This window comes from Lissotriton helveticus, chromosome 1_1 (genome assembly GCF_964261635.1).
Source record: "Lissotriton helveticus chromosome 1_1, aLisHel1.1, whole genome shotgun sequence".
In the NCBI taxonomy this organism is placed as follows: Eukaryota; Metazoa; Chordata; class Amphibia; order Caudata; family Salamandridae; genus Lissotriton; species Lissotriton helveticus.
The window spans coordinates 636,166,926-636,183,665 of NC_136057.1; the positions used below are offsets into that span (position 1 = coordinate 636,166,926).

The 16,740-nt window shown below is 45.2% G+C and overlaps 1 protein-coding gene across 1 annotated transcript in view; it reads left to right on the plus strand.

Annotated features, from left to right (window-relative positions):
- CDC123 (cell division cycle 123) overlaps positions 1–16,740 on the plus strand; it is a 458,927-nt gene that overhangs the window by 431,319 nt on the left and 10,868 nt on the right. The window contains exon 12 of the mRNA XM_078674168.1: positions 15,758–15,895. Within this exon, the coding sequence (XP_078530294.1) occupies positions 15,758–15,895 (138 nt within the window). The remainder of the gene's footprint in view (positions 1–15,757; positions 15,896–16,740) is intronic.

The following is a 16,740-nucleotide window of genomic DNA, read 5'->3' on the forward strand; positions in this document are numbered from 1 at the left end:
GGCCACCTCGAGCTAAAACGACCAGAGACTTAGCCGAGGCATACTGAGCCGCAAGACTATGGACATAACTCCTTTTAGCCTACAAGTTTTCAGATTTTAATCGCACAGACTTGCCTTAAAGAAGACGACTTCCCTGTTTTTTACTTTTTAACTTTTGTAAATTTTGTACCTTGGTTTTAATGTAATGGTTTTGAGTAATCAAACAATAAATTCATTCATTCAGTAGAAAGAGCCCACCGCTCTCTCGGCCCCCCGCCGAAACTGGGATTCCCACCCAGAGCTCTGATCGCTCTATTGTTCAACTTTAAGCACCGGGACACGATCCTGCAGTTTATTCGCACGAATGGTCCACCCAGGTTTGAGAACCATGATATCCACATTTACCTGGACTATACCAAAAAAGTACAGGATTTACGAAATGACTTCTTGGGTATCAAACGTCGATTACGAAACCTCAATATCAAATATAGTCTGTTTCCAGGTTCATTTCTTTGGTACCCCATTGGAGGTAACAGAATGGATGGACTCGCTAGGCCTGGCAGGACGGGACCAAAACTAGGGCTAGCAAGAACAGAGGAGGAGAAGTGGTAGGCAACGGAACCAGTGACGCCACAATGATGAGTAGAGACCCAGGGTGCAAGACTTGTCAGACGCAGGGCGTATCATGGTGGGACCGGATGGCACCCTGCTAACGGAGATGGAGACAATCCCGACGCAGAACCAATTCTCTCCATTATGCTTGGTACAGGAAACGCATTCTGAGCTGGGGGGCACCACCAGCCCAGTCAATTGAGGCTCCTGAGACACTTGAGGGGCGGACATTGCATTAAGGCCTTGGGGTTCGGAGTCTCTGAAATTGTAAATACGAGACTTAACACGGAGGACACTTGACTCTGATACGGGCCTCATACAAGAGGGCCTTGAGCCCCAGAGACATTAAAGGGGGGGAGGGGGGGTTGGAATGGTTTTGAAAGAGGTAGGCACTATTCCACCAACCTACACTTTAGACACTCCAGCTGCAGTGCGCTGAGGCGGCCTGGCTAGACCACCAGTCAGGCGGGGCCACGCGGCGCCAGACAGTTTGGCTGTATATCTGAGACCAGGAGGGTTACCTTGCTTCTGAATGCTCTTCAGTGCATAGCTGTTAATTTAAGTTGGGGGGGGGGGAGATTTAGGGGGAGGGAGGAGTTATGGGGCGGGGTCCTGAGTCCTCAGACCAGGGTTGGGTTGTGAGAATTAAGTCCTACTGCCTGTGGGAGGGGGGAGTTGGGACTGGGGGTTTGCAATGTTGTGTTTACCAGTTTAATGCCGAGTCTGGTCTATGCCGAGTCGTTAGAGGTCAGGAGAGCCTTCAACTCGAGGGGTCACACTGCAACAGCTACAGACTCATGCCAGGTGACACACAAAAGTATAAATTCATAGCGTGGAATGTCAGGGGTTTCAATAATGTGGTCAAACGGATTCGGGTGGCGACGTATCTTAGGCAGTATGGGATAAGTATAGCCTTGCTCCAGGAGACACACCTATGGGGGAGACTGTCTTAAATATGTCCAACGCAGATGGAGAGGCCAGTTTTTTGCAACCTCCTATTCAGGGTTTGCTAGAGGAGCACTTACTTGGGTGGCGCCAGGAGTTCCTTTTAAGGCTTTAACCATTAGACAAGATCCGGATGGGAGATATGTGATGGTGGAGGGGACATCGGATGGACGATGCTTATGTTTGGTAAATATTTATGCCCCGAATAGTGATGATGGAGAGTTTCTGAGTTGAGTCTTGGGTCAGCTAGATCTGGACCCAGATACAGAATTGATTGTTGCAGGAGATTTTAATTGTGCCCTTGATGGGGAGTTAGATAGACACCCCCCCAAAATGGATGCCAAACCTAAAGTGAGAGGGGCTATAGGCCATATGCTCCAAACCTATTGCTTACTGGATATATGACGACATCGCAACCCTTGCCGTCAAGTGTACTCGTGCCACACACCTGCTGCCAATACCTATAGTTGACTAGATTATTTTTTTATTCCAATGACGTCTGCTCATCAGATAGGGGAGACGCAATATCTGGCCCGCTATCAGTCCGACCACTCCCCCTGTTAATAAGGTATTCTTTGGGCCGGCCGAGATCCAAGGTACCGCTATGGAGACTAAACACCGAAGCCTTTGCAGACGCAACCTATAAAGATGCCGTAACAAAAGGGCTAGATGACTATTTCGATGTGAACTGGGGCACGGCCAGCACTAGGGTGTTCAAATGGGACGCGATGAAGGTTGTGATACGGGGGTCTGTATGTCCCCAGAGGTGGGGGTTAAGGAAGGGCTGGAATGGGATCCCCACCACCAGAAGGAGCGCTTGGCAGCTTTAGAGGAAGAGCTTCACACGGACGAGGATGGGTCGGCTAAATGGGCGGAAGTGCAATGGAAGATAGGGGACATTTGGGACCCACTGGGCAACTTTTAATAGAACTGCGAGCAGACGCCGATGGTATACCGAAGGGGGACAAGGCCGTACGCTTATTAGCGCGCCTAATTAGGGTGGAGACTCAGCCTCACCCGATTCTGACAACTAAAAATAAACAGGGCCACATGGTTTATACGCAACACAATATCAATAGGGGATTCGTAACCCATCTGCAAAGAATATACTCCGATTCCCAATCCCCCACCACGTCTCAGATTGTGGAAGCCTATCTAGCTGAGGTGGAACTGCCCTGCATAGACCCTGAGAGTCAGGAGTCCTTGGGGGCTCCCTTTAGAGGGGAAGAGTTACGGGCAGCGATCGCCCATTTGAAGACCGCTAAGTCCCCTGGATGGACGGCCTAGCGGCTGAGCTCTACAAAGAAGATGGGGGGGGGTCTTGATTCTTAAACTCCTGGAAATCACGGTGGAAGCTGGCGAAAGCAGCACACTACCAGCTTCCATGCGTGAAGCATTGATAGTAATGGTTCCCAAACCAGGGAAAGATCCCCTGCTCCCCAGTTTATATCGGCCAGTTTCCATGTTAAACGTGGATCTTAAAATGATTAGCCAAGTGCTAGCAAGCAGGCTTCTCCCATATCTCCAATTTGTGCATGATGACCAGTCAGGTTTCATGCCAGGCAGGAATGCACTACGGAATATTCGCCCCCTCGCACAAGTTATGCAATCATTGGAGGGTAGTGCCCAACAGAGGGCCTTAGTGTTCCTAGATATCGAACAAGCGTTCGACTCGATCCGATGGGAATATTTATGGCAGGTGTTTCTAAAAATAGGGGTGGGCGAAGGTTTCGTAAAACTGCTCTATACTCGGCCAGTGGCGAGGGTCCGCACGGGACGGTACGTGTAGGACACATTGTCCATAGAAAGAGGAACACAACAGGGATGCCTGCTCTCCCCCTTGCTGTTTGCCCTGGCAATGGAGCCATTGTCATATCATCTCCGTAGGGTACACCAGGGGTGGGACATTCGAGTGGGTGGTACAGAGCATATCGTATCACTATACGCCGACGATGCTTTGGTGTACCTGCGCAGGCCGACCCAGTCATTGCTGTTATTGTTTGCTGCACTGACTCAGTTTGCCGGAGCCTGCGGCCTTTACATTAACAAAGTGAAATCACAACTATATGCGATTGGGTCAGCGGACGAGTGGGACGGAGTCCAGCTCCCTGAGATGGGACTTCCCTGGGTAAAAGATACACTGCGCTATCTTGGGCTATGGATAAGAAGGGATGAGAACATTTTTTACCAGCATAATATGCGGAGGATATTAAAGGGTCTCCAGGGCAGTATTGACTTCTGGAACACACTCAAACTCTCATTGATGGGGAAGATCGCCTTGATAAAGATGGTGGTTCTGCTGAGATGTCTCTTCACAATGCAGGGATCCTTTTTTGAACTCCAGCATCGGGTATTTAAAGAATTAGATGTCCTGCTTATCCTACTGCTCTCGAACAGTAAACGCTGTCGGGTTAGCCTAGAGGTCATAAAGTGTAGGTGGGGCAAAGAAGGTTTAGAAATTCCAGATCTGGAACTTTATTACTTTGCATCGTAACTACAGCATGCTCTAGCCTGGTTGGACACGGACCCCTCCTGGGAAAGGTCCTTACTGGCAGACACTTATGGAGACTGACAGTTCGGTGCACTTCTTTGGCGGGCTGGGGGGCAACGGGAACACTTTACTGTTGGGTCACCATGAAACAAAACAAAAAATGAAACTATTCATATCAGATTGGAAAACTTCCAAGTAAGAGTGTAGGTCTAAATTCCGGAGTTTAATGTTGGAATGTTCGCTGAATCGGCGGTTGTAACTGTGATGTGTAATTGTATGTGAACATGGTCTACAGAGCTGGAAGAATAAACTAATAAAGAAATTTGAAGAAAAAAAAGAAACATATGAATTGGTTCATACTTAACCTGTTCCCTCTCAACGTTTAATGACATTTTGGTTAACGAGATGGGAGCTTCAAAGCATATGTAAAATATCCAACCTGCCCCTTTTGATGCTGTGACACAATCCATGAGGGACAAGTGTTGCCTGGATGAATCTGTCAACTTTTCAGTTGATGGCCACACTATCCTTGTCGAAATGCACTTTTATTGTGATTGTGTCTTTGGGAGCATAGCTGATGAATCTCTAAGCGGTTCAAGAAGGGTGGGGCTAAGCCTTGAGCTTTTGTCTCAGTGCAATAGGAAAATTTGGACCTGCATGTCATGCCTTGGGAAAGCAGATGAAGCTATCTCATTTCAGGTCACCAGGTTATGGATAGAGGAACCCTGAAGGAATGCTAGCGGTTTTCGTCAGTGTTCACCATTCAGAGTCAAAATCTCTTTAATGGACTACTAACTTCCATGCAACACATTTGCTAATATGGAGAAGAGTGTGAGGATTTCTGAATAAAGGGGAGGTAGCTTGTTGATATCCGTATATCTTGTACCTCTTGCACCTTTTTTGAATTGTTCCCAGAGGCTTTTCATTTCACTGGTTTGACAATATTCTGACTCGAAGCATTCAATTGAGTCATCACATCCTAGTTTTACAGTGCATGTGTTTCCTTTGAAAAGTGGAGAATGATTGACTAGCCCGGTTAGTTAGTATATTTAAGTTCAGGACTGGCGCGCAGCTCAATGAGCATGCGGGCTTCAGCACACGCTTGCACCACCCACTCGAACAGTATTTAGAAAAACTCATTATATGATTTGCTTGTGATTACATGTAAGTGGATTACATTTCTTTTCTCAGCTACAGGCCCGCACCCTGCATTTTCCTTTCTATGAGGTACCTTAGCAGAGAATCTGGGCCTGGCATTTGAATGACCTCACAGTTGTCTGCAGCTTGGAGCTAGGGAGCAAATAATCTCTAGTCGGCTTCCAAAAGAGTTGCTTTTAGTACTATGAATGGCGGGACACTTACCTGAATTTCAAAATGACAGCATGACCACAGGAGGATAGACATGAAATCAAATTCAGGCCTCTTTTTTGGGGTGCCTGGTCATGGAGGGCATAGGTCATCAGACTAGTTTGGGTGAGACCAGCATTGCTTTGCCAGCAACGTTAGGAATGCAAATACCATGCCTCGGAACATCACATGTTACCTGTTCGAGTTGTAACGTTTTGAAAATATTTGATCTGCCCACTCAAATTTCAGAATTTTAGCTACACTTGAGAAACCTGTAGTAAACAGGCCAGGGTTTGAGGTGGAGATCCCGAAAGGGACTTTCCCCAACCTCTGCTAGGATTAAAATATCTGATTTGTTGAATGTCAAAGCCTCAAAAGGCACCTGCTATCTTCACCTGCTGTGGAGACTTTCACCCTGATCAGATATATAACAACACACTGGACATATGCCAAACAGAGAGAAGTAGTTGGCGGTAAGGGACGACGGTGGCAGCATCTCCCGACCCCGCTTGGCGCATACCTTATTGCTGAAGCGGTTACGCTGTTGCTGAGTGACTGATATTGAATTAATAATTGAACTGTCCCTGTGTTTACCCTGCACTCGTCGCTTTTTAAAATTGATTGTCGAATTTTAAAAACCCTGCTACTACCCGGATAGAACGTTTTAAAATTGATGTACGAATTTTAAACATTTATTGTGTGTAACTTACTGAGGTATCAGCGCCTGACAGGGCTCAGAGGGGCTCCGAAGGTATCCTCAGCTGTCTTGCTCATTATTCAAGCCTGCCCGCCCCGGTCCGACTCGGTAGCCTATACCGTTGAGCGGAGGGTGGGGCAGGCAGGAGCAAGACACGCCCAGGGAAGCGGGCGGTTAGCGCTCCAGCTCTCCACTTGACAGGGCTATATAGGCAACGAAGAGGCAGTGTAACCTTGCGGTAAGGGACGACGGTGGCAGCATCTCCCGACCCCGCTTGGCGCATACCTTATTGCTGAAGCGGTTACGCTGTTGCTGAGTGACTGATATTGAATTAATAATTGAACTGTCCCTGTGTTTACCCTGCACTTGTCGCTTTTTAAAATTGATTGTCGAATTTTAAAAACCCTGCACCTACCCGGATAGAACGTTTTAAAATTGATGTACGAATTTTAAACATTTATTGTGTGTAACTTACTGAGGTATCAGCGCCTGACAGGGCTCAGAGGGGCTCCGAAGGTATCCTCAGCTGTCTTGCTCATTATTCAAGCCTGCCCGCCCCGGTCCGACTCGGTAGCCTATACCGTTGAGCGGCGGGCGGGGCAGGCAGGAGCAAGACACGCCCAGGGAGGCGAGCGGTTAGCGCTCCAGCTCTCCACTTGACAGGGCTATATAGCCCTCGTCGGCCCTAGTGCGCAGCGGTAGCGCGCAGTGGGGCGCCGTAGCCAGCGCCGAAGACAAGCCAAAGACCTGCCCGTCTGCGCCCGTCCGCGACAGGACGGGGCTAGGGGCAGGAGGGTATGGCGATCTTCCCTGTCATCCTGGGGGCCCCCTGCACTAAGCGGCTTATATATACATCACAGGTACTATTTGACCTACATAATTACTTACCGGCTGCTTGTGATGTAAAGATAGAAACCCACTTAGAAGGACCTTTTACGTGCATGGCATGCCGGACACAGTTTTGCCTTGATGTAGAGGAAACTGGCCAACAACGAGATCTAGCTGTTAGGCCAATTACAGTGCATAATACTGTCCCTGGAATTATCAGGAATGACATTCCCCCTTCGGGGAGCAAAAACCTGCTCTGTAATATACGATCGCTAGTAAAGCATGCCACACAGGTATGGGACCTGATAGATACAGAGAAACCTGACCTTTGTTTCCTAACAGAAACTTGGCTCAAGCCTCACTCAGTCCCAGCAATCACACTGGGCATCCCGCTGGGATATAAAATAATTAGAATGGATCGGCCTAGTAAAATAGGAGGGGGGGTGGCAATTGTGCATAGAGAGGAACTAAATATCACTACTCTGGAGGAAATTAGCACCCCACAGATGGAACTACTAATTTTTAAATTTAGTTCCACATCCAGGGAACAGAGAAAGGGCGCCTTGGTATATCGCCCTCCAGGCCCGAGTGGAAACTTCTCCATTGCCCTTATAGAGGCCCTAGCACCATTTGTAGAGGAAAATCAGAATTTCCTACTAGTAGGGGATTTTAATATGCACGGGGAATTAGAGAAATGCACGGAGGTTAGAACCCTCTTAATGGATCTTGACTCCCTTGGTCTCAAAAAGATTAGCCATGGACCTACACATGAGGCAGGCCATACTCTGGATCTAGTGTTTTCTAACTCACCCCTAACTACATGTTCTGCAGCTACTCAGGTAGAATGGACTGACCATTTCATACTAAAATTCTACACCGATGCCATGGATAAGCCACGTATACAGACCATCCTGGCTGCTAAAAGAAGACCCTGGCATAAATTAACAGTGGATACTTTCAGAGAGGTGTATAAAGCCCCCCTGATTAATGACTACTCAGGAAATATGACCACTGAGCTCCAGCGGTTTGAGAAAACAGTCAGTGAAGCAATAAATTCCACTATCCCGCTAAAAACATACAAACCCCGTCAGGCAGATAGACAAGAAATATGGTTCTCCGAAGACCTGAGACTGTTGAAACAAAAATCCAGGAAGCTGGAAAAAGTATGGAGACAGTCCCGTAGGCTGGATGACAAGGAACATCATAAAACCTCACTTAGGGCATACTATAAAGCCATTAGGGCAGCTCGGAAAAACCACATTGCAACACAACTAACAGAGGCTGGGAAAGACGCTAAAGTGCTGTATAAGATTCTACAAACATTTACCAGACCTGCAGCATGTGAGACCATACAGATTGCATCCCAAGATCTATGTGAGGAGATCGCACTATTCTTCACGAAGAAGATTGATACAATCTATGAAAAAATAGTAGCCTCGAAGACAAGCGAGGTAGCTGAAACAAACCTCTCCTATAACAACACACAACAGAAACTAAACCCCGACTGCCTTAAAAGCTTTCCCCCTATTTCTTTAGAAGAGGTCATTGCATTAATCATTCAGATTAAGAGTGGTAGCCCTCAGGATACCATCCCAGCCCGTATTATGCCTATGTTGGCAGAAGTTCTTGGCCCAGGAATTCAACAGCTAATCAATCTATCTCTCATTACTGGAGAAGTCCCGAGAGACTGGAAAAGGGCGCTAGTGAGACCATTGAGGAAGAACACCGCTATTCCCTGGACTGATTTTACCAACTTAAGACCTATCTCTCTTCTCCCCTTCATGGGCAAAATCATAGAGAAATTTGTCAATAGACATTTGTCAAAATACATCGAAGAGACAAATGGACTGGACCCTTCCCAATCGGGTTTTAGGCCAAGCCACAGCACCGAGACCACTTTGCTGTCAGTCGCAGACGATCTACACATGTTCCAGGATAAAGGCTACTCTGTTATCCTGGTTCTGTTGGATCTGTCTGCGGCATTTGACACTGTGTCATATGAGATCTTGACCACCAGGCTTATTAACATCGGACTGGAAGACAAGGCTCTGGCTTGGTTGAGGAGCTTCTTGACAGATCGCACTCAAACAGTCACCTTGGGTGCCTACCGGTCAGAGGAGCTGGAAATCTCGAAGGGGGTGCCACAGGGCTCTTGTTTGAGCCCTACCCTTTTTTAACATCTATGTGGCCCCCCTAGCGAACATCATGAGATCCCATGGGTTTATCCCTGTGTCATATGCGGATGATACCCAACTCCTCTTTCCTTTTAAATCCCTCACGGTTGAGGTCAGGAATTCCTTTTCCCAGGGGATTAAGGCAGTGGCCCACTGGATGGCATCGAACCTCCTACAATGGAATGTTGCAAAGACGGAGGTGATGCTGTTCGGTAAAGCCAAACTCCTGTGGTCCCCCGACTGGTGGCCGCAGGATCTTGGCCCAGTCCCTGAGCCCAAGCTGGTGGTTAAGAACCTCGGTGTTCGCCTGGACCAGGAACTTTCCCTCAAGCAACATGCCAATCAAGTGGTGGGGTCTTGCTTCCACATTATTGGGATGTTGCGGAAAGTATTCCCTCTGCTTCCTGATTCAACCAGAAAAACCCTAGTACAGGCCTTAGTGTTGAGTCGCTTAGACTACTGCAATGGGTTGCTTCTTTCAGCTAATGAAGGAGTAATCTCTAGATTACAGGTAGTCCAAAACACCGCGGCTCGCCTTGTTCAGCCCTCCCGAACCCCCTCTAAACCCCTCTTGACCACTCTGCATTGGCTTTCCATCAAACAGAGGGTGAAGTTCAAGGCCTGTTGTATTATACACAAGTGTCTCCAGAGGAAAGGGCCCATATACTTGTCCAATAAATTATCTTTCTATGTACCCCCGCGATCCCTGAGATCTAGTGAACAGGTTCTGCTGCAGGTACCCAGAACAAAAAAGGCGATAGAGCACTTTCCATTGCGGGTCCAACGTTGTGGAATACCCTCCCACTCTCCTTGAGACTCTGTAAGGAGCACCTCCCCTTCAGGAGACAGTTAAAAACCTTTTTATTTCAAAACTAATATGTCACACTGCCAGCACTGTTTATTTGCAATAAGACTGCCAAAGGCGCGGAGATACTCCTCCGGGACGTGATCCTAGCGCGATACAAACCCGCAAATAAATAAATAAATAAATAAATAAAATAAATATGTATGACTTACTATTGCCACTAGATCTAAGATCTTTGTGTTTTTCTCAAAAGACAGAACAGTCCTGAAAGTCTGTATACATCAAGAAGACAACCAGATCACAATCATGTGTAGTACAGAACTTAAAAGCAAAAAAGAGACAGTTGGTACTTTGTGAGAGGGGTAATGCCGCCTAAGACAAGGACTCTACCATATTCTTAAAAGGATCCGTGAAGCTCACCTCTGGTTTTAACTCTGATAACTAAGTATGCAAGAAAACAACTCAAGTGGAGCAGCTCAGTTAGAACAGGTTTGCACTGGGTTCCGAAGAGTCTAGATTTGGTAATTAGTGGTGAAATCGATGCCCACTTAATATATGCTGGTGTCCTGAGAGAGTGCGTACGTGGAGGTGTTTAATTCCCACCTGAAAGTAACTGTAATTAAAGAAGGTGTGGATGCATTTATTGTCCTTGTTGAGGATGCAGAGGGATCAACGACTCTGCCTCCTCTTACACGCTCAAAATGGGGACTCCCTGAAGTAACTCTCAAGTTTGCAAAACTCTGTCAACCTACACAAAGTTATGTCCCTGCTTTACTGGCCTCTCTTAAGGTGTAAACACGAGACTGGAGCTAGAAACTGTTCTGCGTTTTCAGAAGGAGAATGGGTAACTGTTGCTTCTTGAAATGAAAGATCAATTATTGTTTTGGTTTTATTTTAATCAAAAATTACTTTTTAATTTGACTAAATTGCTTTATGGAGATTTTCTGAATGGTTACCGAATGCAGATTTTGTTTTGGTTCTTACGACGCCTGATATGGAAAGCCTGTAATTTTGTGCCAAATCGCCACCACTGGATAGATGCGTTTGTCTCAGAAGAAAAGTGGTAGCCTGTTTAGGAGCTTGCTTATCAGATTGGTAAGAGACTTTTTCCTTTTGTGGTAAACCTGCTTCCTACTGTACTTTTTATTTGTCATTATTATTCTTCCATTTGCCTTACTACTTACCTTGAAAATAGGAACAGCATGGTTTCTGTGGAAAAAGTGACAGACAACAATGCAAGGCCCCAATACGGACAGAAGTTTGCGACTGCTCTGCGCAGATTATCCATGTTCTTGTGTAAAAAAAAAACAACAACAAAAACGGTATCTTAATTCTTTATAAAAATGGGCATAACATTTTGAGATACAGCGTTATGTACCAGTGATGCAGAAATCGCAGATCAGGCAAATCCAATACATTGCGTGAATGAAAGTATCTGAAAAGACAATGAAAACACGAAAAATAACACACAACGCATTACCAACCCCCTCCTAACAGAGGCGATGTGGACCAGAAGGTCCCCAGGGCGAACCAAGAGGAAGGGCGAGGGGTAGGACCAGAGTTTGGCACAAGGGAAGGGGACAGATAAGTCCTAGTGCCAGACCCCCGGGCTGCTTCCCATGAAGCCGCCACCCACCGCAGAGCAGCCAAGGGACGGGTGCAAAGGACGGAACAAGGCCGAGTATTGACAACGCCCATAGTTATCCACATAGGGAAGGACCCCAGACCTTCTCAGACTTCTGTAGTTGATCATGAAGCTTATAAATAAGTCACTCATAAGTAGCCATGTCATGCCTGTCAGTGAATAGGTTATGATGGGTTGTTGGACCCACCCAATCGTGCACTGTTCACGTGGTGCTCCCCACCTTAATTACTCATAAAACTTTTGCTATTGTGGTATTATTATTCTTTAATTTCTGTTTGTAATTTTGATTATTGTATCTTTTATGTCAATAAATGTGCTCATATGTTATTTACAATCTTCATAACACAAGCATATGATTCATTTCCTTAATCACATTGACATTAATGCTTTTTACAAATTCAACATTTTACAATACTTTGGCATTGCTTAAATTTATCCACTTCATGTACATAAATTTACAAGTGAGCCCAATGCATTTCGGCACCTCTACAGTGCCTTCGTCAGGGGCGGCTCTTATATCAGTAGTGGTAGATATACGAATGTGTTCGCCTCACTCTATTATTCAAAATGGAACGCTGATGAGCGTGTTCAGTTCTCTCTTGTCTTCACCATTAATAATGATCTGATATGCCAAAGGTTCTCTCCGTAATTAATTTCCTGCTCACGTTGATGTCGTTCGGTTTCCCCCGTTGTCTGCGGTCGCCATTAAAACTAATTTAAAATTAAAATGTATCCACTTAATTACGGAGAGAACCTTTGGCATATAAGAGCTGCCCCTGACGAAGGCACTGTAGAGGTGCCGAAATGCATTGGGCTCACTTGTAAATTAATGTACATGAAGTGGATAAATTTAAGCAATGCCAAAGTATTGTAAAATGTTGAATTTGTAAAAAGCATTAATGTCAATGTGATTAAGGAAATGAATCATATGCTTGTGTTATGAAGATTGTAAATAACATATGAGCACATTTATTGACATAAAAGATACAATAATCAAAATTACAAACAGAAATTAAAGAATAATAATACCACAATAGCAAAAGTTTTATGAGTAATTAAGGTGCGGAGCACCACGTGAACAGTGCACGATTGGGTGGGTCCAACAACCCATCATAACCTATTCAGACACCACAGGACTGACTACCCTGATCAATCGCAGCACCGTTGGTAAAAATTGAAAAAAATTGAAAAACTTGATAAAATACGGAGTGCTCCTCACGCCCTTCATTTATTTATATGCCTGTCAGTGAGGCATGTATCATGAGATGACAGCGTAGCTGATTTCCAGTGGCGCAGATTTTCACCTTTGCCACTGCCAGAGCTGTAGCCAGCCACTGTTCGCCATGACTTAAGTCCGGGAATATGGACATGCCGTGAAGCAAAACTAGACTGACCGTCAGGTGTGGAGCCATCGCCAGGTGTGTAGTCATGGCCTCCCAAAAAAGAGCCCCAGTAGTGCGAAAGCACCGTACAGTTCCACAGAACATGTACAATGTCATGGCCTGATGAGCCAAACCTCCAGCACTAGGGGTTTCCTGACATTTGCGCCCAACACAGTTGTTCCGATGTCCCGTTCCAGAGGTGCAAGACCTTGAAATTGCTACATTTTAACCTGGCCTCCCAGAGAAAGCAGTCATGCTCTTCCAAAATTTTCCAGTAATTTTCCAGAAACATGGAAGCAGCAATTTTAAGGACTGTAGAACTTCCACTTCAGTCAGAGTGAACCGCAGTTAGTACAAGTAGTACCAAGACTTAACCCTGTTACCTTCTCGGTGGACGAAGTAAATGCAGGAATTGAGGGCTAACAAGGAATAAAGCACCAGGGCCAGATGGGATCCCCCCAGATCTTTTTCTTCCTAACTCGGACGTCTGGGTGCCCTTATTAACCAGGGTTCTAAATGCTGCTATAAGCTCAGCTATGCCAGCTTCCTGGTCATCCGCAATGATTGTTCCCATATTTTAAAAAGGGTATAGGGATAGTCCGCATTGTTATAGACCCATCTCTTTGATCGACGTTTCAGCGAAGGTGTTGGGTCGCGCTATTTTAAACAGGCTGATGGAATGGGCGGAGGATTAACAAATTATTACAGACGTACAATATGGGTTTTGCCCGGGCAAATCTACTGTAGATCAATGCCTTAACCTATATTTCATTATTGCCAAATATACACTAGTTAAGGAGGGGGCACTATATTTAGCCTTTATGGACCTCACAGCGGCGTTCGATCGCGTGAATCGTAGTAAGCTGTGGGCAATATTGGGTGAACTTGGAGTAGACCTGGGATTAATAAATATCCTGCAAATGCTCCATAGTAATACCACAACAGCAGTACGATATACGCAGGAGGGGAAGGTGACGGAGTATTTTAATTGCTTGAGTGGGGTAAGACAAGGCTGTATACTAGCGCCATTTCTGTTCACCTTATATATTAATGGCCTAGATGCCACACTACGTGAAATCAAGGCAGACTTTCCCAGAATAGGGGAAGAAGCGGTCCCTGTCCTGCTTTACACAGATGATGCGGTGCTCCTTGCTCGCACCCCACATGGTCTACAGCTTTTAATTGATGGTTTTGTAGAGTTTATGGAAAATTTGGATATGTCCCCTAACCTAACAAAATCATACGTGCGGAGACGGGGAAAAATGCCAAAAACTCATACCAATATGTCATAGGTTCACACGTTCTGGGTAAAGTTCCAGCATTCGCATACCTGGGAATGCTCTTAGATGGTCATTTGAATTTTAAACATTTATTAAAGGAGAAGTGTTTGGCCCTGAAAAAGTCTACAGGCTCTATAACAAACTTTGCACACCGGTTAGGATGTTGGACTCTGGATAGGATTCTTAAGACCTATAATTCAGTCTGTTGTGTCAAGGTGTTATAATTGAGGTCTGGGGTTTTATTACGACTAATGACTTACAAAGAGAAGAAAATAATTACTCAAGGGGTTTATTGAAGGTCCCTCAAAGAATCCCGGTATTTTCTGTCTATGAAGAATTGGGGGTAAAATATATATCTGACCAGATAGTAGTCAAGCCCCTCTTATGTTGGCTCAAATGCTGGACACACATAGAGGCAGGTTTCACAAGGATGGTACTCCAGGAGAGTTTATCCTTGGACCATTCAATGAGAATTCCCTGGATAAAATATGTAAAGGAGTCTCATCAAGTTAAGCCTGGGCAGACCTGTTCAATACACCAGAATCAATAAGATCAAAGGACAGGGTTGAGATTAAAGCCCTACATCTAAGGTTCACCATGGCACATCGAGAGGCTATTGAACTTGCTAAACCTACAGTGAGAACCCATACACTACTAAAGACAACCCTGGGAAATGAACCTTTTTTAACTTTAATGAAGAACCCACAATATAGATTTTTAATTACCCGTTTTAGATTAGATTTTTTCCATCACTTACTAGCGGTACCGGCAGGTTTTGTTAAAAATATCGAAGCGAGAGGGCACTGTGGCTGCGACAATAGGTCTCCACAGGATATCCTTCACCTAGTTCTTCTCTGCCCGTACTATGCATTTCCTAGGAAAAAGTTTTTAAAGGATTTATTAAATCGAGCTGGTTTTAGACAGGCGCGAGTAGCCTTGAGGTTTTTAAAGCTTTTTTCTGATGTATATACCCTATTTTGTGTGGCTAATTTATTGAGTCGCTGTTAAATTAAGGAAAACCAGGGGTGACTAAAGAAGATCGGAAGGGTTTTTGGGTCATTGGCCACGCAATGTTTGATCTAACAGGGCTGTAGCATTCATGTAACAACCTCCCAATGCCTGATCTAATGTACTGAATTGTATCTGTGAGTGATATTTCATATATATTTTGTTTTATATAAGCTTTTATGGTTTGTTCTCAAATCGAAAAAAGTTTTATTGAATTGACTTGTTCTACCTATTCATTTAATGTAATCTTTTTTAGTGTTTCTTAGTGCTGCCCCTGAATAGAAATGGACTTAATGATATGGACCCACAGAGAATTATTGCCCTGCGGTAGCAGTATACCTACTGCTGTAGTTTACTAAATAAACAAATCTATGTATGGCAGTCTCAGAGTTTTAAGTAAACTTTTTCCACAGAGTTCTCTCACATTTTGTTTTTCAACTAGTAGAGGCAAATCCATGTTTTGAATTCCAGGTTAGGTTATGTTCAATGATTTGATTGTAAAGCATCTTCAAAGGTGTAGCATAGAATCGGTTTTGCAATAGAAATATGTTTGTTTCACTAAAGGATTGTCCTGCATTGCGTTGCACAACCAGTGAAGTCACAGTACAGCCAAGTCCATACCTGAGTTACCGACTACCCAAGGACTTTGTTGATCTTTCCACTGGAGAAGATGCTCACAAGCTGCTTGACTTCCTGAAACTGGTAAGAGAGGCTCTTAACAAAGTGTGTTCATTGCTGTCATGATTCTTGTTTTTTTTAATGTTCTCATGGATACTTCTACCTGCAGATTCCCCACCTGTTGAATTATCCCAGGCCTCTGACTGACTCCAGAAGTTTCAAAGCTCTTTGGTAGGGACGCTGGTTTTGTGTCAGCCTTGCAAGTGATGCCCTGGGATGTCACTGAAGCCATATAGCGCTCCCTTTTTCCGTGCTTTCGACGCAGATCCAGAGCTCGCTCTCTGACAGTTTTCGCCACTTCAGCTCTCTACATTATATACAGAAATAGAAAATAAAGTATAGTACTAGGATGTCTCCCTCAAAGTGTTCAGGCTTTAAGCCCTAAAGGAATTACAAGAGATGCAAGTCCATCACCCACCTTCAATCTATTTGCCTGTGGTGCATGGGATCAGAACATTACTCCAAGTCATGTGAGTTTCGGCTCAGTATACACTTGTGCAATTAAGGAGAGGGAAGTACAATGTTGTAGGGTGTGGGTTTGTGATGACAAATGAAGTCTGCCTCATTCCAGATCCTGCTCATTGTCCTCTACTTTGCACTCCTAGAGCATGTGATGGAAACATAAGAACCACAAAAAGCACTTCTAAAGTGGTAAGTCACTCAGATGCCCCTCTCCCCAACTACTCCCAAAGGATCTTCTTCTGAGCCGACGTTGGGGCCTCTGGAGCCTTCTAAATTGGTGCCACTGGCGGGCACTCTTGGACCAGCCTGAGTGACGTTCAGCACCCGTGCAGCTGTCCCCCGACTTCCTAGCTTTGGGCTCAGACCCGGCGACATTCCTTAACACCATATCCGCCATCTTCCCCAAG